This window comes from Puntigrus tetrazona, chromosome 16, assembly GCF_018831695.1.
Source record: "Puntigrus tetrazona isolate hp1 chromosome 16, ASM1883169v1, whole genome shotgun sequence".
Taxonomy (NCBI): Eukaryota; Metazoa; Chordata; class Actinopteri; order Cypriniformes; family Cyprinidae; genus Puntigrus; species Puntigrus tetrazona.
Genome location: NC_056714.1, coordinates 20,425,809 through 20,453,377, shown reverse-complemented (window position 1 = coordinate 20,453,377; position 27,569 = coordinate 20,425,809). Strand labels below are relative to the sequence as shown.

Here is a 27,569-nt window from a genome sequence, read left to right as displayed (position 1 = left end):
CGCTGTGTGTATTATACTCTATACTAATAAATCGCATTGCATTATTGCAAATATTATTGTTACTTGTTCATCATTGTGTCAGTGTTGTATTCGCAAGAACAACATAGTAACGAAACAGGCTCGTCTTCAAACGGCTAGTGTACATGATGCAGACATTTATCTTATTCAGTTAATAAAAACATAACGGTTCATTGTTCTTTATATACTTCTGAAAACATAGTTACATACATTATATTGGATTTCTGTCAATAGATCCTCCTAATAGTACACAATGCACTAGAATACACTGCGTTTTTTTGCACACTATCTTCAGATGATGGCTTTAGATTTCAAAAACTGTATAGTGTATTCCAGACTTTATATTTGCTAAATAGCTACAACGTTTCATACTGAGCTTAACCCTGGGTTATCGTCATTCTAAGCTTTATATTTAACCCCGGTATTAACCTTTGCTCGTCCAATCAATGACATGGACAAATGTGCAAATAAGCATGTTAATCCAGGGTTTGGGAGTATACAGTATAAAACATCATCTTATGAATACCTAGGATAAATTATTAACCATGTCTAAATTATGAGTCGAGTGAAATTGTAGTGCCTTTGATTGCACTAAGACATATATGTCTAATTCAAATAATATATATGATATAATATGAGTCTTGTTTGATACTTAATAACTCACAAAGTGATGCAGTTGATTTTGAATTTATCTTTGTCAGGGAAAGATGTGCACTATTTTGGTTCACCCACCTTATGAGAGGCTTCTGTTTCTGTAAAACTTTGTCAGTGTGCAGGTCTAAAGTGATGCAGACCTTTATGGGGCAGGTATCAAAAGCCATGCGCAACTCCAAGCAAAGCATACGTAAGCGCAAGGCGGCATCTGGTCAGGGAAAACAACGCAGGCTAGGACCACACAGGGACAAGGACTTTAGTGTTAAAAAGGTTTATTTCAACAACTGTCAGATTTTTTTCTCTTCGTAGTTTATATTCCCAAAAAAGTACAAAATAAAACAAGTACATCAAAGGATTAGAAATCACATCAAAACAAAGACACATTGTGTTTTTTCTTTATATCAATCCAAGCATTTTTTCCATATATTTATACATACTCACTGAATTAGTCAGACAAACATCAAAACCTCTCAGTAGCTTTTTCTTTTATGACAACATTTTATATTTTAAACCCCGAATATGTTTTACTTTTTTCTTCTTTTTTTTTTTTACAATATACACCAACGCATGCCGTAATTCAGTTAGGCAGGGGTAGGTGTGTGTATATATATATATATAAGGGCTGGGTCAGGGGTGGGTCGACTACAGGACTGCAACAAGGGGCGGGGCAGGAGGCGGAGACTGAGTGGGTAGGGGCGGGGTTTTTAAAGTTTTCTGTCATGTGGTGATGGTGTGGTGGGTGTGGCTGCTCGTAGCGTCTGCTGCTCGATGCTTTAAGTGATCGTGGACGTGGTGGCGTGGGGTGCTTGTTTCTGTTCTACATCATGTTGTTCTGCAGCGAGTTTACCTCCGAAGAGTTCTCCTCGCCCAGCACCTTATGGTTCTCGTGCTTAGGGGTGAGCGAGTTCTGGATGTTCAGCGACTCGTCCTCTTTGGGTGGGGGCGCCTTCACGGGGTCCTCCAGCTTGTTCTGGGTATTAGGATCATCCTGGGAAATGAAAGTCCCATGTTAGACCTATGCATCAACCTCATATTGTTTATTGCGTCTCCCACTTTATTAATATCTCTTTAAATTTAGATAGAAAATAGGCAATTGTATATTTGTTAAATGATTAAATCTAAAAAAAATTACACAAATAAATTGAAATAAATCGTGCTCATAATGTAAAACTTAAAAAAAAAATTATATAAGTAGTATGTATAAAGCATTATTTATTTATTATTTCATTTCCAAATAATGTAATAAATTTTGTGTTAAAAAAAATACAAATAACTAAAAAAATAAAAGAATGGATAAATAAAAATAAAAAATACATGAACAAATAAATACATTTTTTGTGCAATGTTCAAACATATAATTAGAAAATATATATTTTCACCAAACCAAAAAAAATTGTATTTGTAAACTGTATTTGTTTACATATCAAATAAATTCAAACAAAAATAATAAATGAGAAGATACTATTTTGAAATCACTTTGGCATCACATCCAAATAGTTGGAGTGTGACGGCACTGTGAGAACAGATCTAACATCTAATAAATGAAATGACTGCAGTTGATGGCTGCGGCTGTTTTCTCCTCTGGGCAGAGAGGAGGCTGTATGATCCACCCGTCCTGACACTCATGCATACATGCAAACCCATCAAAGCTCATACAGCCCCATCCCACACTCCTGTCCCGCCAGTGAACAGGAAAAGCCAAGGACTGAAACAAGAGCTCTGGCATGAGGAGCTCACCTGCCATAGCAATAAAGCCTAGCACTCTCTCTCTCTGTGGAATAACCATTCAGTGGCCTTTAATTAGTGCAGTAATTGAAACAAATGAATGAGACAAGACTTGCACATCCTTTGAAACCTTAAGTGGATAAAAACAGATTTGCATAATCTTAAATACAAAAACGACTTGTTTTAGGGATAACTGACACCTTCAATGCATGCTAGCATGTTTTTTTTCAGGGGAAGCTGGTTGAGCTAAACCAGTTTTGCTACAAACAGATGAAGCGTTCTGGTCCCGGTGTGGTTTGGTTAAGGCACGAGTGTGTCACGTTTTGAACTCGATAGATACAACTAAAGATGATTTACCCATTCAGTGATGACTTAGATTGTAACTTCGGGCAGGACATGGGGATACGCCACCTCCATGGTTACCGGGTAGGGGGCGTCCTTTCTTCCGTCGGCATGAAACTAGAAAATGTGCTTTTTATTTGTGGTTGGATGGGGAGGTGGATTACACTTCTCTTGAGACGTTTAAGGGGTTTTCTTTGGATATGAAGAGAGTCATGATGAACATGTCTGATGATTACTTTGCATCCTTCCTGTCCACATTAGCTATGCTAATAATGAGAGGTGGTGGCTATCATGTTGTCCTGATGTAAATGTGCAGTTTCATATAAATATATATATATATATTTTGTTTAGTCGGTTAAACAATTGAGAGATTTTCTGAGGTATTAGCCAATCAAAAGTAAAGTTATAATGTGAATTCCTATAGTTACTTAAAAATTTTTTATTTTACACTACCATTCAAAATTTGGGTTCATTATGATAAAACAAAAATTAAATATATATATTTTTTAATAACATAAGTGACAGAAAAGACTGTTAAAATGTTACAAAAGATTCTATTTCAAGTAAATCATCTTTTGAAGCTTCGAAGAACTCCACAAAAATATTAAGAAGCCCTTGTTTTCAACAGCAATAATGATGCTGAAAATTCAAAGGAATAGATAAAATGTTAAAATACATCGAAATACAGCGGTGTAGTAATATTTTGCAATGTTACAGTTTTTACTGTATTTATTATCAAATAAGTATAGCTTTATTGAGCATAACAGTCTTACAGACTCCAACCTTCTGAACAGTAGTATATATATTACTTTAAATGGAGCATATAACTATATGTTTTTTATCGGGTATTAAAAGTTATGTACTTAACATCACTGGTCTGTTTTACAAATAAAACCTAAATATGTTTTGAGGAAAGAAACTAAGACAACGAAACAGGAACAAGGAAGGGAGACTGTACATTATAATCAGAGGCTTCACAGGTCTATAGCACAAAACTGCGGTGGACAGAAGAACAGAGGGCAGTGGGTCCACACTCATATTCACCGAATTAATTAAAATATTTCACTGTCAAAACTGCAGTGATTAGTTGGACAGATCCAGATTTCCGGCGTGCTAGCATGGTCCATGTGTTGTCTTAAATAGATAGTTCACCCACAAATGATCGTTCTGTCTTTCATCTGAGGAACGAGAAAGAAGATATTTTGAAGAATGCTGGCAACCTGGCTCCCATTGAAAAATATAAAGGTAGTGGATTGTAACTCTTAACTATTTGGTCAACCATTCATCAGAATATCTTCTTTTGTGTTCCACAGATGAAAGTCAGGCAGGTCGGGAACAACACATGAGGGTGAATAAATTACATTCTTTGAACTGACCTCTTCCTTAAAGAATATTCAGCTACCACTTCACTTATCTGACCTTTCCGCTCTAGTTTATATATGGTCTATTTCATTCCAAAACATCTGTCAAGTCACAGACCCTCCCTGAGGGTTTAGGTCTGTGTGTGTGCGGAGCGAGACGGAGAGAGAGAGAGATAGAGGGTGTTTTGGCTGCTAGCCAGAGCCGGGCTCTTTTACTCAAGCGGATATCGATCCATGGAGCAGCAGCTCTGAGCTGATGGTAATAAAGAGGCCTGACTGTTCACATTTCGTCTCCCTCCCTTTCTTGTCTTGAGAGATTCCTCGTTTCATGGCATGCATTTCATTTCCAGGAGTGTTTTCTCAGAGATGATGAGCTCCAAGCCTCAACGCGGCCCGGAAGAGACAATCAATTTTTGTGTCCTATATTGTCTGAAGGTCATGGAGTGTTTGAAAGGCTTTGAAGAGTTTATCTCATTCTTGTTCTCATACTGGCATATTATATTTCTGCAGAGGACTCTAGTTGAAACAATATACACCCACAGATGTGAATTCCACTGATGGAGAATTATTATATTTTTTAGAGGGACATTCGGCTAAAAATTATTTACTCACCCTAGTGTTGTTCCAAACCTGTTTAACTTTGTTCTCTAAAAACCCTTTAATTAATTCAAATATGGACTGCTTTTGTCACACAGTTTTGAAACGACATAACGGTGAGTAAGTGATAACACGACTTTTGGGGTGAACTGTTCTTTTAAGACTTTAAATGGACCGTTATTTTGATTTCACTATGATGATGATGACGATGATGACAAGAAGGGCCAGGATGCCAGGATTGGTCAGTACAGTTTGATTGACAGGAGAACAGCACAATGAAAGGACAGCTGCTGTCCTTTGGGGGCGGAGCTGTGGGGTTGTAGGTCTTACCTCACAGTCGGGCTCCTCTTTGGTCTTACACTCCCAGGTGTATCTGCTCATGGTTTTCTGAGGGGTGGGGGCATTGAGAGGATTATATACCTCATAAATATCATTTCCATTTAGAACGAGACAGAGATAGATACTATGACAGAAAGAAACAGACAGGGAAAGACAGACAGAAGGACAGGGAAAGGCCCTTGTGTAAGATCCTTCAGTGGTGTGACAAGAGACACCGAAGGGGCAAGTGTTCAAACCCTGAAGCCTTGAATCTTGAGTTTTTTTCTGTCTTTTTTTTTTCCTTACTCAAGTGTCAACATTGTGGGACTAGGTCTATGGCCCTTTAGGTAAAAAATGTATAGACATTTACTGTGTGCTAGATTTAAAGCGATAGATGAAAATTTTAATTAAAATGTACTTACTCATCCTAATGTTGTTTCAAATATCCCATTTTAAATTCAAATTTGGTCTGTTCATCATTTAAAAAATAGTTAGTCAGCTGTTTTTTAATATTATTTTTAACCACACACACACACACACACACACACACACACACACACACACACACACACACACACACACATATATATATATATAGTATATGTGTGTGTGTAAGCGTATTTCTTTCTTTTTAAGCATAGAGATATTTTTTCAAAACTTGACATAAAATGACATATACGTTTGTAAAAACATTATGATGAGTAAATAATCTTTTAAAGGGTGTACTATCCCTTTAAAAATATGAACTTGACTTGGACTACTAATATATATATATATATATATATATATATATATATATATATATATATATATATATCAAATCAATGAAGATTCTCCTAAAAAAAACCCTGAGCTTAGGTCCTGAATACATTAAATCCATGTCTCTTTTGCATAAAGATTAAAAAAAAGGAAAAAAAAGCACTAAAAAGTAGTGATTTTATATGGTTTTACTTTGATCTGACTGATGCATCCAGGCTGAAATTGATGGTAACTGCAACTGGACGGGTGTATTTAATATTCTGTGAACGTTATACTCATAATAATGTATTTTCCAAGACACATCAGATTTGAAAAGAGAAGAAAACTGAGTTATGGTTATCCCACAGAAGAGAATGACGCCCATGTTAGATCTACATCTATCCATGCGGCAGACATGTTAGCCAAGTGTTACGCCACCTATGGGCAGCAGTGAGACGTTGCATCTCAGATGTTTATCCTGAATTTTTCGCTCAACACTTCATTGGTTGGTGAGATCTGGCACAGAGAGAGCCCACTCACCCTCTCATCGTTCTGAACCAGGATAAACGAGTGAAACGACAGACATATATATATTAATGCGATGCAGTGGACAAGCAGCAGCAGATCACAGGACCACTAGGAGGCCCGTGTGAAAATCAGACATGCAGCGGTGCAGAGGAAGAGAGAAGGGGAGCAGGTGAGGGGTGAGGGGGAGGAGGGTGGCGTGGGTGGGCTCTCTCAGCGGAGTCCAAGGTCTGCAATCAGGGCACAATGCTGGAACCAGAGATGCTGCCATTAACTCGCCCTTAAACATCTGTCATTGTGTGATCGCTCATCATGTTTGCTGTAAACAGCGACAGCACTCAGACATCTGAGTGGATTTCCTTCTCTTTCTAGACCTCGAAAAGTTTCAAAATGCTTTCTTTCCTCCGAGAAAACATCTAATCTGAATTCTCTTTTTCCAGTAAAGCAAAAACGCAAAAAATATGAAAAAAATTATGGATGTAGTCCTTTTAACCAAATCATTTAACAAAAAATTTGTGACGAATTTATGATGAATTTATGATGAATGAATAATAATAAAACTGAATAAATACAAAATTTGATTGAAACAATGACAATAAAATATATATATATTTTTTTGTCTGTAATACTTGATTTTTTTTTACAAAATAAATTAATATAACAAATACTAAAAATCTAAATAGTTTTAATCAAATTAATTGTGTGTTAATCATAAATAATTATTAATATTATTTTAAAATATATTTACATACATTCCAGTATATAAAAATCAATCTATTACAAATGAATAAGTGATAATAATAAATTTATTAAATTTTTGCTATATTTTATAAAAATACACAAAATAATACATTTAAATGAACAAAATATTACTATATTTCTTTAAAAAATGAATGCAAATATTTAAACATGCCTGTAATTATTCATATGTAAATTAAGAAATATTATATTAATATAATAATAAGAATAATACGAAATTATAAAAATGAATTAATAATTAAATAAAAAAAAGTCTTATATAATTTTAGCATTGCAAACTCGCAACCTCTCACACATAAAACAAGAAATAGTCCTCTGAACCATAAACATCCCAGATTGGACCTAGAAGCCTAGAATCACCTCTAGCCGAATTCCAAAAGGATCAAACAAAATTATTCAACCCTGTCGCTTGCGTTTACATTTAATACAAATGGTCTGGGTGTGTATGTATGCGCATGTGTCGGGGAGAACGTGTCTTCCAGGTCTGCCTCTGTATTGATTCTTGCGTGGGATCAATAGGGCCGCTTTTCCCATGAGTCTCTCAAAGCGCTGTTAAAGAGCGTGTCTATCCGCTCGTCTAGAGACACTGCGGGGCAGACGGATGGCCTGTCAGAGAGAGGCTGACAGACTCGGGTCAGCCACAGCGCTGAGCCCCACCATTAACGGAGCATCCAAAGAAGCGTTCGCAACAAAAAAAAACTCCAGCTTTTTTCGCCGTTACCCGGTTACCCTGTTGCTATGGTAACAACTGTTGCCTCAGTAACCACACTCCTATCTGAGAGCAGACCTTTTCAGCGGAGAAAACGCTCCCATCTCTCTGATCGCTGTGCACCCCCTCCCTTACCAAAGGTTACGCTCGGGGTCCATGCAGAGAGGGGACGGAGGGGGAGAGGAAAGAGAAAGACGAGAAACACGTTACCTGACAGATAATGTTATCATAGTAAGCCAAAGCACGGGCATGAGGGAGGTTAGGAGGGGTGTCGCAAAGTTTCCTTACATTTGGATGGGAGCCCTCAGCGATGGTGGACAACGAGAAATTATCATTGTGGTGCTCCGAGGAAGGACGGTACTTACTGCTGCGAGGTCGGGGAGGTGGGGAGGCGGGGGAAAAAAAAAAAGGAAAAAGAAGGAGAGTGATGGAATGGAGGGAGCAACGTGGGAAAATGAGAGGTATGGAGAGACAAGGACACAATGGGAAATGCAGGGGATTATGAATAAAGAGGTTATGAAGGACAGAGGAGAGAAACAGAATAAGAGAACATTAGTGCAATTCAATAGGACAGAAGTATAGACACACATTCAGTACACAACCTGTGATGCAACATACCACATGACAAAATCACGCCTCAAATTCAACAAATATCAGACGTTCTAGACATTTCAACACCTTTAAAAGACGAATTGATTAATAAATTAAGCTTTCTGCATGGGCTTATGCGTGGATCGCAGTTTCTTCACTTTTCCTGTGCTCGAATTAGGGGCTTTCACACACATGGAGTAAATATTTTCACATGGCTTTTTAAAAATGAGGGATTGGCTGTGTTTCGTATGCGTTTGGACGATCAGTGTACACTCACTTCACTGCTAGTGTCTACAAAGCTGTTTAAGAGACTACTCTGAAATTTTAACTGATATTTTAAAATTAATAGATGTAAATAAATTAAAAAAAACAAGATTAGTAGGTAGTATCGCTGTTACCTGAAAAAAAAGTAAATTTCTTTTAGCAAACTTACATTTAATCATTTAGCAAATGCTTTTATCCAAAGCTACTTGCAAATGACAAATTACAAGAGAAGCAATCAAAAATGCAATGATTTAAAAAAATGTAATTGATCGAGAATAAATTATTTTACATTGTTTCAAACAGAATTCCTACCAAATCAACATATTGGAACGTTTTCTGGAGGGTCATAAACAGGAATAAATTACATTTCACAATGCATTATTAGTATTTTAAATTAATTTACATTTTTAATGATCATTCACGTTTAAATGATTATTTTCATCAAGTGACTGCATTTTCAGACCACAAACTTTTAGTGTAGGTCTCTGGATGGGTGAGTTTTTTTAGTGCCAAGTTGCCACATGATGTAAATTTGAGCCCTAAACTAAAACCAACTTAGAATTTATAGGATCAACGTCCTCTCCCTTCTCTTTTTTGCCATAAAAAAAAAATCCCATTGCTTCCTATAGGTTCTGAAGATTGGATCTTGTTTAGCTCTGAGTGAACTGAGCGCATTTACTCATAGCAGATGGAGAGGTGGGCGTCCGATGTATTCACGACTAGTCTCATCTGCCTCTATTCCTCCTCTCCTCCAAACACGGCCACCCTCCTCTGCAGAGTTATAAAACTCTGTTTCTCCTCTGGCACTTGCTCTGCTCTTTTCCCTCATCATTTTCCTTCTGTTCTTTGAGGAGGGTGTGTGCTGTTTAATTCCTGGCCGTAGCTTCCACCCCCACACCCCCCTGGGTCTCACAGCTGTATGTAGGTCAGCCGGCCCCTCCTCCCCCATCGCTCTGCCCTACTTTCAGCTGTAGCTTCCGTGACATCATGCAGTCTGCCCGCTGCTAGCGCAGTACGCTAAGCATTAGCGCGCCGTGCACTCACTGCATTATTTGGTCTCCGCAGCATCCGATTAGCAGCTGCGCTAACGTAACACTAACACTTTTCAGGGAACTAAAAATGCTGCAGACGTCACAAAAACATTGTCTGCATTATTTTGTTTCTCTCAGCCTAACTTTCATTTATTTATTCTTTTTTTCATTGTCTTGCCATGCTGTAAAAAACAACAGGTCTCAGCTGTTTTAAAGACACAGCCATCTGCCTACATTTACTCATCTTCAAATTGTTCTAAACCTGTATGGAAACAAAAGAAGATATTTGGTATGGTTGCTGGTAGTCACAGTATTTTTTTACCCCATATTATAGAAGTCAGTGGATATCAGCAACCTGTTCGGTTACCAACATTTTTCAACATTGTTCAGCAGAAGACAGAAATTGTCTGGAGGGTGAGTAAATGAAGGCAGAAATGTAATTTTTGGGTATGTTTTGGTGGCGTTTTAGCTTGTTTAACTGTTTAAATTCCCTAAAATCCATCCGAAACGGGTAAACTAAACAGTTTTGATGAGGCAAGAATGTTTATTTCCACCACAAACAAATTAAGTAATCAAACAAAAATGTTAAAGAAATGTATATATAGCTTTGCAATCCTACACTACAGGTTAAAAGCTTGGAATAATCAAGATTATTTGTTAATTATTTTGAAATAAATCTAAATCCAAGGCTGTATTTATTTGATAAAAAAATTAAATAAAAACAGCAATTTTCTGAAAGATAATTAAAGAACTACTTTCTCCATAAAATAAATTTTTATTCAGCAAGGATGCATTAAACTGACTGAAAGTGACAATAATTACATTTTCAAAGATTTTCTGTTGATTTTCTATTCACTAAAGGAAAAAAAAAAATTAAAGCAGCACAATCTCCATTAAATTATTAAGCAGAACAACTGTTTTCATCATTGATCAAATTTATAACTACAATTAGTAAGGAATTAATTTAAATGTAAAAATAACGTAAAAATGTAATGATTAAGCACCAGAAAAACATTAGAATGATTTCTAAAGGATCATGTGACACTAAAGACTGGACAGTAATGATGCTAGAAATTAGAAGAATAAATTACATCTTGAAATGCATTAATGCAAAACTAACTTTCAAAAACAATTAAATTATTCCAAACTTTTGACGGTGTACAGATACATGTCCAAAGAACACTTTAAAAAAACAAACAAAAAAAAAACAGTTGTTTCAACATGAAATAATATGTTAGCCGTCTAAAAATTTTGAGTCAACTTGAAATTATAAGTTTTAAATATTAAATTGAGTGACAACTGGAACATTTTAGTTCACTAAATGAAAATTCTCTGGCAGTCGAGTAACACGTCATTTTAAGTTGAAACTACTTTTTTTTTTTTTTTTTTTTACAGTGAAGGTCATGAGATTAAAGAGCCGCTGTTTAAATAACCACACAAATATTTGGCGAGCTCCGCTGTGTGTGCGATTTTTTTTTCCTAATTCCACCACGCAACATGAGCTTTTAAAGCGTTTAATCCTTAAACCCTTTCACTTTGTCTTACTTTCTCTACAAATCAGTGCCACAAAGGCCAGAGTCTCACCTGCGCTTGCGCAACTTGTTATTCTCGGTCTTGAGCACGTGCAGCTTCTTGGCAAAGCAAACGACGATCATGAAGAGCAGGAGCACCATGAGAGCGGAGGCCCCGATGGCGATGCACATTACCTGGAACTCGGTGATGACCGACTCGCAGCGGGCACCCTTGTGCCACATGTAGTCCTGGATGTTGCACCTGCAAGAGAAAGGGAAATATATGTAAGCATACTCCACCAAATGGACACTTCGCTTGTGTTTCCAAAAACAATGCAATGGTCAGAAGCTAATTTCATATGAAACGAATGAGATTCATAGCAGTTATTTCAAATATAATAATTTAAAATAAAATAATTGTAAAATGTATTGTGAACAAATAGCAGCATCAACAGAATTAATTCGATCTTTCTCTAACACTTTATTTTTGATGGTCCCTTATGAACATTCTGGTGACAATAAGTGACTAATACTCTGTTAACACTCTAATGAAAGTTAATAGATATGTAGGTGCAATATTACTTATAGTCAATGGAATGTGTTAAAGGGACCATCAAAATAAAGTAAAACAAATTTGTCCATTGTAAATCCAACGCATGAGCCTTTTCTTTTGGGTGATATTAATTTACTTTGCAACAGTTTTGGCAATATTAACTTGTTGTTCAGAAAATATAATTCAGCGTTTCATCTTGTTATTATACATTACTCTATTCTCCTATTTGATACCGTTGAGTGCTTTGACACAACCTGTATTTTTAAAAATGCGATATAAATAAAGGTGACTTGACATTATCCCAGCCATTGGCTTCTGATGTTAAAGTTCCTGGTTGAAGACCAGCAGGTTTTAGGGGCCAGTGCAGAGACAATTTTTCCGCCTCTTCTACGATGAAAACAACCTGGGGCAACCTGGCTCTTACTGGGATTCGTTTAGCAGACAATATCACGCCAACACACACTCATTTTGGAAATGAGTTACACTTTAAACACACCATATTAAGACACACAGGAGACGCGCTATTTTAATCCTTATTGGCTTCCCAAAAACGCGCTTTGATTCCCCATGTAGTCTCTGATTCCATATGAATTATTCATGGGGGCTCGGTGCATCTTCTACACCAAGGACAAGTTAAAATTCACAGCCTTCAGCAGTTTTACCATTCATTTTTTGCAGACACCTGGGTGGATGACAAGTTCACTGCCTTTATCTTACCTTAGGTTTCTTCTACATTGCATTAGACTGGATTTAACATCAGTTCTGAACTAGTCCCAGAAGGGAAGTCAGTGAACTAACTTCAAAGTCTGTCAGGATTTGCCATATTAAAACTCAGTGGCATTTGCCTTGAAAATCCAATAAGGCAATCCACTGTTGCAATATTGTGTTTAGGGGTGTGTGAAGATGCGGCTACCGAAAAAGGTTGCAGAACGCAGGGGTTTGCATCTGGGTTTTGTCATCAATAGAAGCACATGGGCATCTGCATCCTCTCCATCAGCTTCCTAAACTATTCCTCCTCCATTTTGTGCACATGACAGTACGTTTGAGGGCAGACCAGCAAAGGTGCAGACTTTTTATTATTATTAAATAAATATATGTGTGTGCTGTGTACATTTTGCATATATAAATATACACACATACAATATATGTTGTGAAAATATTTACATGTATATATTTATATTCAAATAATTTATATGAATAAATATATTTCATACAATAATATATTTTCTGAAATATATACATGCATATATGTGCATTTATATATATAAAAAACATACACAGTAAACACATATTATGTAAATTTTATTTTTATGTGATTAATCACGATTAATAGAAGAAAATAATATTTTTAGAACGTAAATATATTAATAAATAGCCAGTATAAGTTGAAGTTTATATATATATATATATATATATATATATATATATATATTATATTATCTATAACATTTTAAATATTATTCTAAATTATAAATTATTTGACACAATTATTGAAGACTTATTTACATTGTTATCTAAAATACTATAAAATGTATGAATTATATATTCAAAATCTGACTGGTTCATGCCATTGTTGATGTTGCTTCAAGAACATGTCCTACTTAGGCAAATCACGTTAAGCGTGAAATGCACCTTGCGCAAGCAGTAAAGAGTTTTAATGCGGGGTCATCACGCAGATAATCATGGGAAAGACAACTACAAATAGCTGGAGAAGGCAAGAACCCCACTGAAGAAAAGCAGATGCATAATAAACCACAAATCTGATGATGACCAAAACATTTGCAAGCAATCAAACTCAATGATCTGTAAAGACTGGCTCGTCTCTCTCCCTCAACCACAGCCACATATGCGCACAGTCAAATGTAAATGTCTATAATGAAAGGAAGTCGTCTTCATTCACAGTCTTGGTGGTCACAGGAGGGGGGTCTGAGGTTTCACTCCTTTTCACTACAGCATCCTGTATGCCTCTTTGTGCCTGCGCCAACCCCGAGCGAGGCGCAGGAGAACAGGGTTGGCGTGGCGCCACCGAGGGCATTCAATCCCAGGAGGGAGAGCGAGGTGACGGGCGTGTTGACGTGAGCGTGCATTTAAATGCATCCTTACAGTGGGCTGTATAAAGCAGCCTGTCTATTCAGCCCCTCAGCTGTTTCTCATCCACCCTCCCAGCTCTCAACACTCTCTTAATCGTGTTTGTTTCTTCAGCAAAACTTTGCATGCTATCTAAATTACATTCTACACCCATTCTCTTGCCCGTTTTCCAACCCAACCCACATTTTAGGGCTTTCAGTCAAGATCTTGCTTTCTTGTTTGCCTTCTTTTGTTCCTATTTCTCTCCTCCTCTCATGTTTATAGCTGCAAAACCTCCTGACTGCATTCGTAGTCGAAAGTGTAATGCAATCAGTCATATTCATCCCATGTAAGCTTTCGTCTGAAACAGAGCCTAAAGCAATGAACCTGTTTATCCAAAAATAATATTATGTGAAAGAAAGCCAAATAAAAGCTAAATTCTATAAAACATAAAGAACATCTGATAATAACTGCAACTGACAGGGTAAGTGAGTTTGTGTGTTTGATTTCGGAACACAAATTTATTTATGATTTACAAAACACAAACCACCAGCTACTAACTAAGTTAAAGGAATAGTTCACCCAAAAATGAAAATTCTGTCAGCATTTACTCAACTCTAATTGTGACTTTCTATCTTCTGTGGAGCACAAAAAGAAGATGTCTTGAAAAACATCTTTTCCTTTTTATTCATACAATGATAGTCAAGAGTCTCTAATGTCGTCTGGACAGAAGAAAGAAAGCACGTTTGGAATAACATGAGAGAGTACGATAAGAGACACAAAAACAGCAAGTAACACAATAAATAAGAAATTTTGCAAGTAGAAAAATTTAAATTATGCATTCGGTTTGGGAAATATAATTCACTCTTGATTTAAATTTTACACAGATAACACCAGATAATATGGAAGCCCGTTTCAGCCACTGAATAATTTTTTTTTTTTTTTTTTGCAATGCTGACTTACTTTGTCAGAATTGAAAGATATAAACTTAAAAACGCATGATATCACAATTTCAAATTCAGAAATTCGCAATTTTAAGAAAACAGTCACTCTTTTTCCCTCAGACCTGGACTTTATAACTCGGAATTCGTGAATAAATATCACAAAGATCAACAAAGAAGCTAAAAAAACAAAATTGCGAGATGTAAACTCGCAATTGTATGAAAAATTACAATTGTGCAGTAAAAATCAGAGATGCAAGATATAAAACTAGCAAATGCAAGAAAGAAGCCTTTATTTTTCACAACTGCAAGTTTATATCTCACAGTTCTGGTCAGTATTGCAAGACGCAAACTCGCAATAGCAACAAAAATAGTACGAATTGTGAGATAAAAATTGCCATCTTTTAATTTTTACTCTTCAGTAAAAATAGTCTTCCATATATTACAAATTAGTAACCATTAATGACGAATTACACAGCTACATACATATGCATAGAGTGCATTAATTTATTATATATCAAATTGTAATATCCTTACAATATCCTACTATCAACTACCTTATTATTAATAAGCAGCAAATTAAAAATGTATTGATGAAAAAGTCGTAGTTATTAGTTAACAGGTGTAACCTATTCTAAAATGTTATCGAACAATTTTCTATGAAACAAAACTATATCTATTTTTAAGGTACAATTTCCCCCCCAAAATTGTACAAGGTATAGGATGAAAAATGGTTATATTTAAGTGAAATTTTAATTTCACTCTGAAACGTTTAGCAGCATGACTATGACGGTGCACCTGGAAATGCTGGGCTAAGCTAGGGTTGAATTTGTGCCGTTAATCTCTGTGTATAAATATGGGCATTTTATGAAGCTGCCGTGCGGACAGATGGTCAGGCTAAGACCGTGTTTGTGTGTACATGTGTGTGTGTGTGTGTGTGTGTGTGTTGCATGCAGTGTTGAGATGGATGGGTGCCAAACAGCCCCAGCTGAGCAGTAGCAAGCAGTAGTTCAAACAGATGTAGTGATGACATGTCATTCCATCACTAATATCTCTCTTAAGACCAAACCTCCCCTCTGTTCCCCTCCATTTCACCACTTCTCTCTCTCTCTACACTCTGCCATCTCTTCCTCTTTGAAGATCTACGTAAATACACTTACACTTTTGCCTGTATGTTGCAATAAAAATGTCAGGACACCTCTTTTGGCAAAAATACTGTATGCATAAAGGGTGGTTGCACATGTTTGACGTGAAATGCTGCAAAATCAATGCGATGCAAAAGTGGTAAAAAATTCTATGATGAATGGCAATATAAAGCACATCTATTTGCAATTTTGAGACGTTTACAACACAATATCTTGAATATTCTTAACCATTTCGTCAAATTGGTGGCTAATTCATATGGATTTGCATAATTTCTTTTGTATGTTTAATACAATCTGCTTGCAGTACAGTGACATTGATGTTTAGGTGTTGGCTTTCATGCTGTTCACATAGTAAAAAGTGATACAAAATGCAATTCACTCTTGATTCCATCTAGCATATAGCAAATCTTAACTGCTTTAGTGTTATATGATAAACTATATTAAATCACTCACCATATATTAAACATCAGATATAAACTCAACTGCCTGTTTTTTTTTATTTTACTGCAAAATAAAAATTTATTTTGTTGTCACAATATTACCACCCGGCTCTTTTTATAAAGTTGTATGCACTTGATCTGCATACATACAATATATTTACATATATTGTATAATATATAGCATGTGTCGATTGCTAGATTTGCAGCAAAATGTAAACTATATTGTTGCCCATCTCAATCTTCAAAATGCGACTATAAGGCATTAAAATATTTTAAACATTAACATCATGATTTTCTATAAAGATGCTTTAAAACTGTGTATTGTTAAAAGCGCTATATTAATAAATTCAACCTGACAGCCTCAAAATGCATTTTAAATCTTCATATTTGTCAAATCTGCTAGTTGTGATAGTATCGCCACTTTAAATATGCAAAGAAGTGAGGATTCAGCAATATCACTGATAGTGTTACACTGCCATTTTTAGCAGATGGATTCTTACTAAAGCGACCGACAGGAAGTGCAGGCTATTTTACATGGTGCGCTGATAGTCGCACAATATTTTTAGAGATCTTTAGAGATCTTTTGCAAAGCCTGGCACTGCACAGCTTCTTAATTAAGTGTCAGTGCAGCTTGTCGTCCTAAACACAGCCACACCAAGAGCAGCACCCCTTCATTAACTCCAAACATGTGGTTTACCAGCGCTGCCACAATCGTCACTGAAAAAAACAAATAAATTACCAGGGTTATGGCACATTATTCTGTTCTGCCAAATGTCTGTAATATTCAGTTGACTGGGCTGAGAGAGACAGCAGCCCAGTTGATCCCTGGATCCCTGGGGTGGTGTAAGGGTGATTCCCAGATGGAGAATGCTCTTACTCTGAGACCACCGATGGTAATAACCCAGTGACTGAGAAGGATCAGGACTGGATTAGGACCAATCATTAATCAGGTCCCGCTGTGTCTGTCACAACATCATTCTGTATATCTAGAAAACAAAGTGTTTACTGATCTTCAAAATCTAAAGGAGCAAATTGTACAATTTAATAAATAAATAATATTATATATATATATATATATATATATATATATATATATATATATATATATATATATATATATATATATATATATATATATATATAATTTATTTATTTTTCTGGAAACAAAACAACCAGGATCTTAATTATGATGACAAACTTGTTGACCAACCAAGCCTGACAATAATGTACTCTGTTTAACTATTAAATAAATTAATGACGATTAATGAAAGATATTTTATTTAAATAATGTGTGTACTGTGTATATATATATAAACACACACATGGATTTATTTATATATTCCAGAAAATATGTTATGATTATATATATACAATTCTGTTTTATATTATACATTAATATATTTAATAAATAAAAAGACAAATGTTAAAACTAAATAAATAATATATAGTGACTTTTTGTAACTGTGGAATGATGAAACAGTATGAAACATATGTAAACAGTATTTTTTTTTAAATTATTTAATAGAAATGAGTCATCTGAACAAACCAAATCACTAACAAAGGGACGGAATTCAACATATTTTTAAAAGCCAGCTATTGCCAACTGTCTGAATTAATCAAACAGACTATAGAAAAGAAGCACTTGATACTACTTGATAGGTACTTGTAGTAATAAAGTAAATTGCTAACTTAATATCTTCAGACATAAGCTAGCGAGCAACATTTTCAAAAAGGTAGTTTAACATTAAATTTTGAGTAGATTGCAGCTTCGCTAGCAAGAAGTTTCAAAGTAGCAGTGTAAATTGTATTTTATTATAATTTATGTTTTCTGAAACGATTAAAGTCTACATGTCCTCTGTGCCACAGCATGGGAGGTTTGAAACAAACGTTTGTGACACAAACAGTCATGACCAAAACTGATGCAAACAGAAAATAGATATTGCTTGAATTTTACATTATCACACTTTTTTATGTGGTCTGACCTGCCTTAATCTGTTTCCATGCCGACACACAGAGCAGAAGAGCTGACTCACACTTGTTTTTTTTCTCTCTCTAAACTCCACATATCTCTGAACTCTCTGAATTTGTTTTTCATGTACTCCTGCGGATGACTAACACCCCACAGGAAGGAAAATCACATGTGAAATATCTTTACCATCTCAAGTTATTTCTTCTAGATGGCAAAAATAAGAAAAACATGAATGAGACGGCTGAGGAGACGTAGGCGGCCGGCAGTCTCCCTATTGCCTCACCTTTGTTTTTGGAAATTTCATTGGCTCACTGCAGCTTGTCTGTGCACTTGCCCAAAAACTAGAAAACTAGATTTCACACCAGAACAATCTTCAAATTCATTTAATATTTTTTATTTCAGAAGAAACATGTGACAGGTACAGTATATAGTTCTAAAGATCTATTGACCAAGGCTGCATTTACTTGATCAAAATATTTTAAAATATGCGTTTTAAAATTTAAAATATGTGTTTTCTATATTTATAGTTATATACTGTACATATACAAAGCTGTACATATACAAAGTGCCGAATGATCCATTAGAAATCATTCTGATTTTGTGGAATTATTTCTTTTTATTATCTCATGGTTGTGCTTCTTAATATTTTTATGGAAACCGTGACTAATTCAATCAATAAAAAGCTTACTTTAAAAACTCTAATTGAGAGCTCTTTTAGCTGTACTGAGCTACGAAAGAGCAACCTCCGAGGATGAAAAGCCCTTTGTGACATTAACAGAAAGTTTCACTGACTCGATTCACATGTTTTTGTAACCGAAATGAAAGCCCAGCTGCTATAAGTCTGCACATACTTACAGAAAGCTCTCGACAGATCACTAACAGAGAGGTGCGTGCACAGGGGAGGGGGAACGACAGAGAGCTCAAAAGATGTCTGAGCCATTAGCATTCATCCTCTAATAAGATTGCAGTGGTGAATAAATCAGTGTGTTCAGACGAGCCTCATATAAACAAAGCCAACATGGGACACAGCTGCCCAGAGCTCCACTGACCCACTTTGACTAGGCCTGTTTTGGGGAGCCAGTAAGGGTAACCGGTCCCAAAGGGGGGGTTACTGGTAGGGCAAGCGTCTGCTTACTATGCAAGTACATGAGCATGGGGAGAAACTCAGAGTGAGGCTCAGAAAAATCACATTTGATGGCATTTAGCAGACGCTCTAATTTAGAGTGAACGGAGCCGTTATAAATTACACTGGTAATTAGCGAGAGGAGTATTTGGCAGTAAGTTGTCAGCATGATCATTTACTATAAGCATGGACTGCTCATATTATGTTTCAATGGTATGATTTTTGGTAAGAAAAGGAAACTGCTGGCAGGCAGACAATTGTTTCCCCTATATAGAAATTAGATTAAATTGAGGGCAAATGAAGATCTATGTTTCCTATTTAGTAAGAGATCTCCACAACTGTGCTCAAACATCAGACAAAGATCAGAGATTTAAATTTGTATACTCCTAAAAATAAGGGTTCTTTATTGGCATTTATGATTCCATGAGGAACATTTCCATTAAGTGGAAAATTTCATATTATTAAAATTTTCTTCACATTAAGAATAAAAATGGTTCTGCTCACTGAAAGGGTCTTTGGGGAACTAACAATGGTTCTTCTTTGACATCCTTAAAAAAAACCTTTTGAAATCTTTATTTAATTTAACATTTATGAAATTAGTCCAAAATCCACCAATTTAATTTTATGAACATTTACTCATGCGTATAACTCATTGCACATAACTTTAAAGGAGAAACATTTAGAAGGAGACAAAATCCTTATATGAAGCACAACTCTCATGAACAACCCCAGAGCAATAAAATGTTTCTCTAGGATTTACTCTAACTGCTAACCATGACCTCTGAGTTGACGTAATGGTTGGGGTTGCAGTCAGGGTCATTGCACAAATCCAAAAAGAAGGAGGGGCGAGAGATTTATAACCATAAATAAGTTGTTAATGGTCACTGGCTGGCAAGAGGATGGTCTCAGATCTTAATCATGGCATGAATTACAACCTCTGGATGTCAGGAGGACATTGTGGAGAGAGAATTACACTCTATTTCCCATTTCTGCAGTACTGAGAGCAACTGAAACAGTGATACTTTAATTTACGCAATAAACCCCCCCCAAAAAATAGCATCTTTTATAAGAAAAATCTGGTAGTTGCTTTTCAGGAAGCCGTGAGTATAGCTCTCAAGCATCCACCCCCCGTTTGACCTAATCTACCCTTGAAAAAAGCTGAATTTCATATCTCTTCATACTTATTTTAAGCTTAAACATAATCCTCACGATGACCTCTTTATAGTAGCAGTCACAGGCCCTGTATTTGCTTTCATGGTAAATGCATTTGCACTGATACCAAAGTTAATGAACCTGATGTTTGTCTAAATTGGACTTCTTAATAATATTTTTCTAGTAAAAGAGAGGATTGTATGCATAATGCAAGACACATGAAAACAAACCAGGTTTCATAACATACACTTGTGTGGCAAGACTAGTGTGTGTATATGGGTCACATGTTTGCCCAAAAACAGTTGTGCTCAAAATAATCTGGCAACAAGAGGGAGGTTTCCTAATAAACTTTCCTCATAAAGAATCTGGGAAAACATGTGGTACTTTCTGCTCCGCAGCGCTCGTCCTGTCCTTGTGCGAGTCCTTACTTCCCCTCGTGACCAGATGTGCCATGAGGGAAAGCTGATCTCCTCAAGAGGTTCCCTCTGTTTCATTCCAATTTTTAACTACATTTTCCAAAGAAAATACCAGTGGTGTTTGCTCATGAAAAAAATCTGCCATCATCATGCTAGGGTGTCAGAATTCAGACTGGCTGCCCTTTAATTCATGTGTTTGAATTTGATTAGAACTGGCCACATCCCACAGGAAGTAAAATTGGATTGACATTCTCAATTCAGCTCGGAATGGCACATATCCCTGTTTCTAAGGTGCACTGAATGTTTGCTATGCAGTTGCTAGGGTGTTTTGGATGATTTCAATTTGGTTGCTTTCTAGCCCAAGTCAGAAGAGCCCACCCTCAATCATTCTGGTTTGTGGCCTTCAAAATAAGTCTATAGGATTTTTTCACTCATTTGGTGAAAATTAGTTCTAATCACCTACAGTAAAAGCACACCTGTCCTAAACAAACAAAACCATAAGTATGAGCAATATTAATAAGTGTATTATGATAATTTCATACTATGGTACATTTCATACAGCACCTTTCATAATAATTTGTGCCATGCTGCATAATCTGGTTCTTCTGAACGCTTACCTGCAGAACATTTGAGCTCCTTCCATAATGTAGCACTGGCCCCCATTGAAGCAGTAGTTGGGCTGCAGGTCACATGGGGACTTGCAGGAGCCATTGATGCGGACAAAACCCTGTCGACATTCAGAGCCGTTAACTGAATCGACCACACCAGGGGGAGCACGGGGGCCTGCACCCACAGTGGATCCTTTGGGGAGCGTGAAAACAGGGTTGGAGGGCAATCGAGGAGGAAAGCGTTTGGAAGGAGGAGTAGTGGAGATGTCATCATCATAAGAGTCAGTAGTGCTGCTGTAGGGGTAATCTTCGGTGGTGGGAGACACACTGTCGTCAAAGGGCGTCATGTAGTCGTAGTTGTCAGGCATTGACCAGGAGGTGGGGTCACGGCCCTGAAGCTCATGCGGGGAATGAGACGGTGGGCCAAGGTTCTTGCGGCGGGAGCCAGGGTCAAAGAAATCTACAGTGACGTGGAACGGGGAAGGGGGATGAGTTGGAGGTGGGGTTGTAGGAGATGTCTCAGAGTCGAGGTCAAACACAGTGGTCTCCACGTCTTCTTTAGCATCCTGCCAGGGTGGTAGTGTAGGCTCTTCCTCATCCTCTTCCTCCATGAAGGGAGTGACATGCTCCTTCACGAAGGAGGTACTGACAGGCTCATGGAGAAGCAAGTGTTCGGTCTCAGCTGACTCGGAGCTGATCTCTGGGCTTGCCAAAGTGGTTGTGGCACCTTCACTGGAAGTTGGAGCTCCAGGAGTTGGCTGGAGGGTGTCTTCCAGCATGCCGCTGCCTGCTTCTTCATCTCTAAACTTTCGTCCGGTGCGAGTCAGGTCTGAGGAGCTGGATAAGCTGGTGAACTGTGACACTTCCTCTATCTTCTCCTCCTCATCCCCGGTAGACAAGGAGGTCACGTTAACAGCACTATCAACTTCAGTTTCATTTCCCACCACAGAGTTACCTGCTGAAAGGAGTAGATCACAGTTAGAAGAACTCAATGAAAACTTTTGCATTCATTCAAAAAGACACTGGTGTTTATGCTTTGCTTATTTACTTCTCAGTGGTAGGTTTCCCAATATCTTTGAAAACAATAAAATCCTTGAGATTAGGTGCAATTATTTAACTAATGCCCATGGTTGTCAAAGACAGGATTAGGGATTAGGGATCAGGGATCGCATGTAGATTCATGGCTCCCGGCAGAGCAACAATTAGCTAAAAAGACACACACCATTCTTTGACCACCAGAAAAGCCCACAGATTCTTTTGTCATCTTATCAAGTCTAATTAAACAACATTGTAATTTAATTAAAGTAAACACAGTGTTCAAAGTCAATGAACAGTATATTCAATGAGGAAAAAATAAGGAGTTACTTGACATCTCCATCGAGTTGACTGTGAAAAATGTGGCTCAAAAATAAGAGGGCTTGCTTGGAGACTGAAATAAACAGCTTAACAATGAAATAAATAGCATTTTGGTATTGAAACATCTGTTCAAAATACAACCTTAGAAAACAAGTCTAAATAGGCATTTAACTAAAAACCTATTGAGAAGTCATTTTCGAGGTTTCCAACGACAATTTCCCTCTTTGGAATAATATAAACAAATGAATCATTCACAATAGGTCCAAGACTATGACTAAACACACAGATACTCCCAGTGAAGTAATGGTTAGCTAAAAAGATAGTCTTCGGCCAAACTAATACAGTTAGGAAGCACGACTCTTGCTCAATGACTAATAGTCCATTAGACATCAATATAGCTTCAAGTACAATTCATTTTCATTGTGTTTTTTTTCATGAATTCAGAACTTGACCTTTAGCCACTGGGAAATATTTCAAAGAACAAAGATTTGGTAGTTGTGGTTTAAAAGCTCAAAAATATTTTCCACTACACATTTTTGAATGTATACGGGCTCGGTTAAAAGTGTGATCTGCGGTAAAAATATAAGCAAACTTAAATGACAGTTTCTCTTTCTTTTCAAAGATGTCTGATTTGCATTTGATTCTCTTGTGGCATAATCTGACTGCTCTGGTGAAGAAAAGTTTATTTACTTCTGTATTGCCAAGACATTTCTGTTCTAAAAACATCTGTGTTTTTTCACTTTCAAACCAGTGACTAATAAAGACATAAATTGAGTATCGTCGGAGACATAACATGTGACAGTGGAGACTAAGATCTTTGGCACAGAGATGCTCCTCAGAAAAAAAGGTTTCCAAAAATGGCCAGATGTGCTTGGTCTGGATTTTATTAGCAAGCGTGAATCACTAATGTAGTATTTATGTGACAAATCTGACGGAGATGAATCTCATACAGCTCCTTTGTGGTAACATTATAGTCTCTGCATTCGTGCAAGATTAACATGCCTTTCAAACACAGATGTCAAATCAATACTGAGGCATAAACACCAAACACAATACAACAAATAAGGGGAAACATATTCAGGTTTTGTACGTTTAGGTTCTTTTTTCACTTGCAGAATAGGAAGCACATAAAATTGGATATTTAGAAACCTTAGGTTGTAGTTCTTTTCTTCTTTTCTGCTGTATTATATTTCAAAGTATAATTTCCTGTGATGGCAAAGCTGAATTTTCAGCGGCCATTATTCCAGTCTTCAGTGTCACATTATCCTTCAGAAATTTGATTTTGAAAATGAATTTGAAAAACTAAAGGTACAAAAGAAAAGTTTTAATGCACAGAGCAAAAATAAATCTTATGTTTATTTTAACACAACATATAATGTCTACAGGAAGACATGATCAATCTGACCAAATAGAAACCACATGTGTAATTAAAATCCATGATCTCTACTGTAAGTTCAAGAAAGTGCTTTGCACCATTAACACAACCAAAGCTAAGTAATAAAGCTCTCATTTGAGTAGCATAATCATATTTCCAGTTTAGGCGATCCGCTAAATTGTATAATGGTGTTTTAGTGTGACTCATGTATAGAGCAGTCAGCGATTAAATTCTAGATAAAAACCAAACTGTGGTGTGGAAGGGCTGAGCGAGAACAGTTAATGCACAGCATCCTTCAATCATCTGCAAACATATGTTATGGATACCTGACGTTAACCTCATTAGGAGCAGTATTTTCACATACGCTGTTTTCCTCTGTCAGAATACGCCAAGCTGGGCAAACAGTCAAGATTATTTGTTTTGTAAGAATAAGAACATTTGACACCAGCTGGAATGCTGGTTTTGCAGATTTTATGGGTTAAATAGCCAGATCTGGGTCAGATCTTTACAGCCAAGGCATTATCAAAGATCTCCAGCCATAGTATTTAATGCCCCTCCCAGACGGGAAGCAGTACAGAAGCAAAGAATTGGGGGCCCCAGGCGAAGCGGACACAAAAAGGTCCTTGTGTTTCCCCTTTTCTCTCAGATGGTCAAATCTTGTTACATAATACTCAGTTACCCCTTTTCTCTCAGGCACCCCAACTCAGCCCAGAGGGGAGGAGGTAATTTGGGGTTTGCCGCTTGTTGTTTGGTGGCCAGGCTGGGAGGAATGAAGGCCATGGGATCTTAGTTGCATGACTTTGGGGAGATGCCAGACTCTTTATTTGTGCAGCTCTGCAGACAGTGAAGGGAGGACGGCGAAGAGCACTGACAGTTCGTCTGTACCTCTGATGGTTTTCTGATGGCAGACTGCCCAAGCAAAAACTGTGGGAGGTACAACTCAGAAAAAAAAACAACGGCTTCATTTAACATTATTATGTCATCTTCTGTCATAATCATATTTTATAATAGGTGTAGTACAACATTGTAATTTATGTAAAGTCAACTTACTTTCAATTTACATCTAGTGTTTCTTAGAAATGTACTTTTTTGCAATATAATTAGCATATACGCTGATCACAATTTTGGGGTGGTAGGATTTCTTTGTTCTTGATTTCTTCGTTGTGCATAAGTTTCTTAAGCTCAGCAAAACTGCACGTGTGTGTCCGTCTATTTTTAGTTGATAAAAATAGTAATATTATAAGAATTTAAAACGTAAAAATTACTTTGGTCATCAGTGTCATGATCCATCGGAAATCATTATAATATTCAGATTTTGTGCACTGTGCTCACAAACGCTGTTTTATCAAGCATTACAGGCATGATGAAATGAACATGACACCAGATTAGGAGGGGTTTGGAACAATTTATCGTTGAGTGAATCGTTTGTGAATTGTTGAGTAAGGTAAAAATAAATGCATATTATAAGACAATCAAAATGTTTTTTGACCTTGCATGCATGTCAATCTGTTGTTGGGGACTCTGAAAACCTAATAGGGCCACTTTAATATTTCTTTTATATTTTAGAATATATTTTCTTCGGAATTATTCGATGAATAGAAAGTACAAATGAACAGCATTTATTTGAAGTAGAATTCTTTTGTAACGTTATGAATGTTCATTTCTGAAAAAATAAAAAAATCATTCCCATTCAATACGAGCCAACTTAGTTTTTCTGTGCAAAAACACAGGATTCCATGGACTATTTCACCTTGACTAATTATGCAGGTATTAACAGTCAGGTTTTTTCGACCTTGAGACATAATCGGACAGCTGCCACTGGACGACTCTCCACCTCCCGTTGCATAAATCTTTTCATTTCTGTACTCAACAGGTGGTTGGATGGAGGAGGGATGTGTTGCCATGGGAACCAGCTTGCCCTCACAGAGCGGAGTGAATGCAACGATGGAGCTCGAATGAGCTGTGCGAAAAACCTTAATCAAATTCACATGTCCACATCACACATTTAAGTAAAAAGCACTTATAAAAAATTTAACTTCTGCTAAGTCTTCAACAAAAAAAAAAAGACCTGTTTAAATGTCTGGCATCCACACAGCCACTGGTTTCTATTTTACATCCTCTCTGTCATTTTTCTACTTTGATAGGCTAATTAAATAATCTAATGATGTCTTTTCATTACATGTGTGAATTTACACGGCAGACACATTAGGGGTGGGGTGATCGCTTTCTGATGAAACACAAAATGGCAGCAGCCCACATTAACACAGCACATCTTTAGAATGCCCTCCCTTTTTTCTGGTTGCTTTAAATCCATTAGTCAAAAGACAAAAAGCCAACGAAGACTCATAATTCGTAATATTTAAAAAGCAACTGAATCTGATCACCATTAATGCCATTTCCCCCCATCCTGTTCTTACTCTAAAAACAGACTGCAGTGACTTTCTTTGGCAGCAAATGATTGTGAATAAATGCAAATCTGATTAAGCCCACCTAAAAACATCTACAACATGCAAGACTACACTGCAACGGACCCAGCTGAAAAAATACAGCGCTTAGTCTACAAATCCACTCAATTCATAAAGCACAAATGCATCCACACAGCTACCATATTTCATGACAAAAATGCAAAATTTGTCACAGCAAGACTTAATACTAAACGGCAACCTGCAATTTAAGCAGCAGTGTAAATGACATCATATCCCTGGAACAAAGAACAGCAAGGTTTAATTGCTGGTACTCAGCATTGCATTGAAATTTTAACTAAAACAGCACATCTTGCTGATTTGGGAATAATAAACTAGATTCTGAATAGTGGATTCCATTTGTTAGGTCGGATTTCAACATCGTTACCCCAGTCGAGTGAAGGTTTCAGCTTTAGAGGATAAAGCATCTCGATATCCCAATAGAATTGAGATCAGAATCCAGTGTTCAATGGACAGATTGATGCACAGTAACAGGTGTCACATATACAGATATTAATTATGCATGGGGCAAATGTACCAAAATAATCACAAAATTAGATCAAAATCAAAAAAGCTTTCCATTTGTTGACTATAGAGCGGTCATTATGCATAATAAAAGAATATAATATATACTGGAAGCCCAAGCGTATGGTTTGATCAGCAAGATGTGGCGGGCAACACCTTTTTTTTTCTCTACCAGCAGCAGAATCTTTCTGAACAGAATGTGGCAAGCGTGTGGCAATAAAAAGGCGATTCAGCAAACACAGATCAGATCATTGAAAGCGAATACATTATCAAATCAGTTACTGGACAAATCTA

At 36.7% G+C, this 27,569-nt stretch overlaps 1 protein-coding gene across 8 annotated transcripts in view; it reads right to left on the bottom strand.

The window, feature by feature from the left end:
• Positions 1–927: 927 nt before the first annotated feature.
• cspg5a (chondroitin sulfate proteoglycan 5a) overlaps positions 928–27,569 on the bottom strand; it is a 28,443-nt gene continuing 1,801 nt past the window's right edge. Inside the window, exons 2-6 of one of the 8 annotated variants that reach the window (XM_043261595.1) lie at positions 21,567–22,515; positions 11,217–11,405; positions 8,035–8,113; positions 5,028–5,084; positions 928–1,660 (exon numbers count right to left, since the gene is read on the bottom strand). In XM_043261595.1, coding sequence (XP_043117530.1) covers positions 1,490–1,660; positions 5,028–5,084; positions 8,035–8,113; positions 11,217–11,405; positions 21,567–22,515 — 1,445 coding nt within the window. In that variant the 3' untranslated portion in view covers positions 928–1,489. Of the gene's footprint in view, positions 1,661–5,027; positions 5,085–7,956; positions 8,114–11,216; positions 11,406–21,566; positions 22,516–27,569 lie in introns of all 8 variants that reach the window. The other 7 variants (XM_043261596.1, XM_043261594.1, XM_043261592.1 and 4 more) reach the window with 7 other exon arrangements.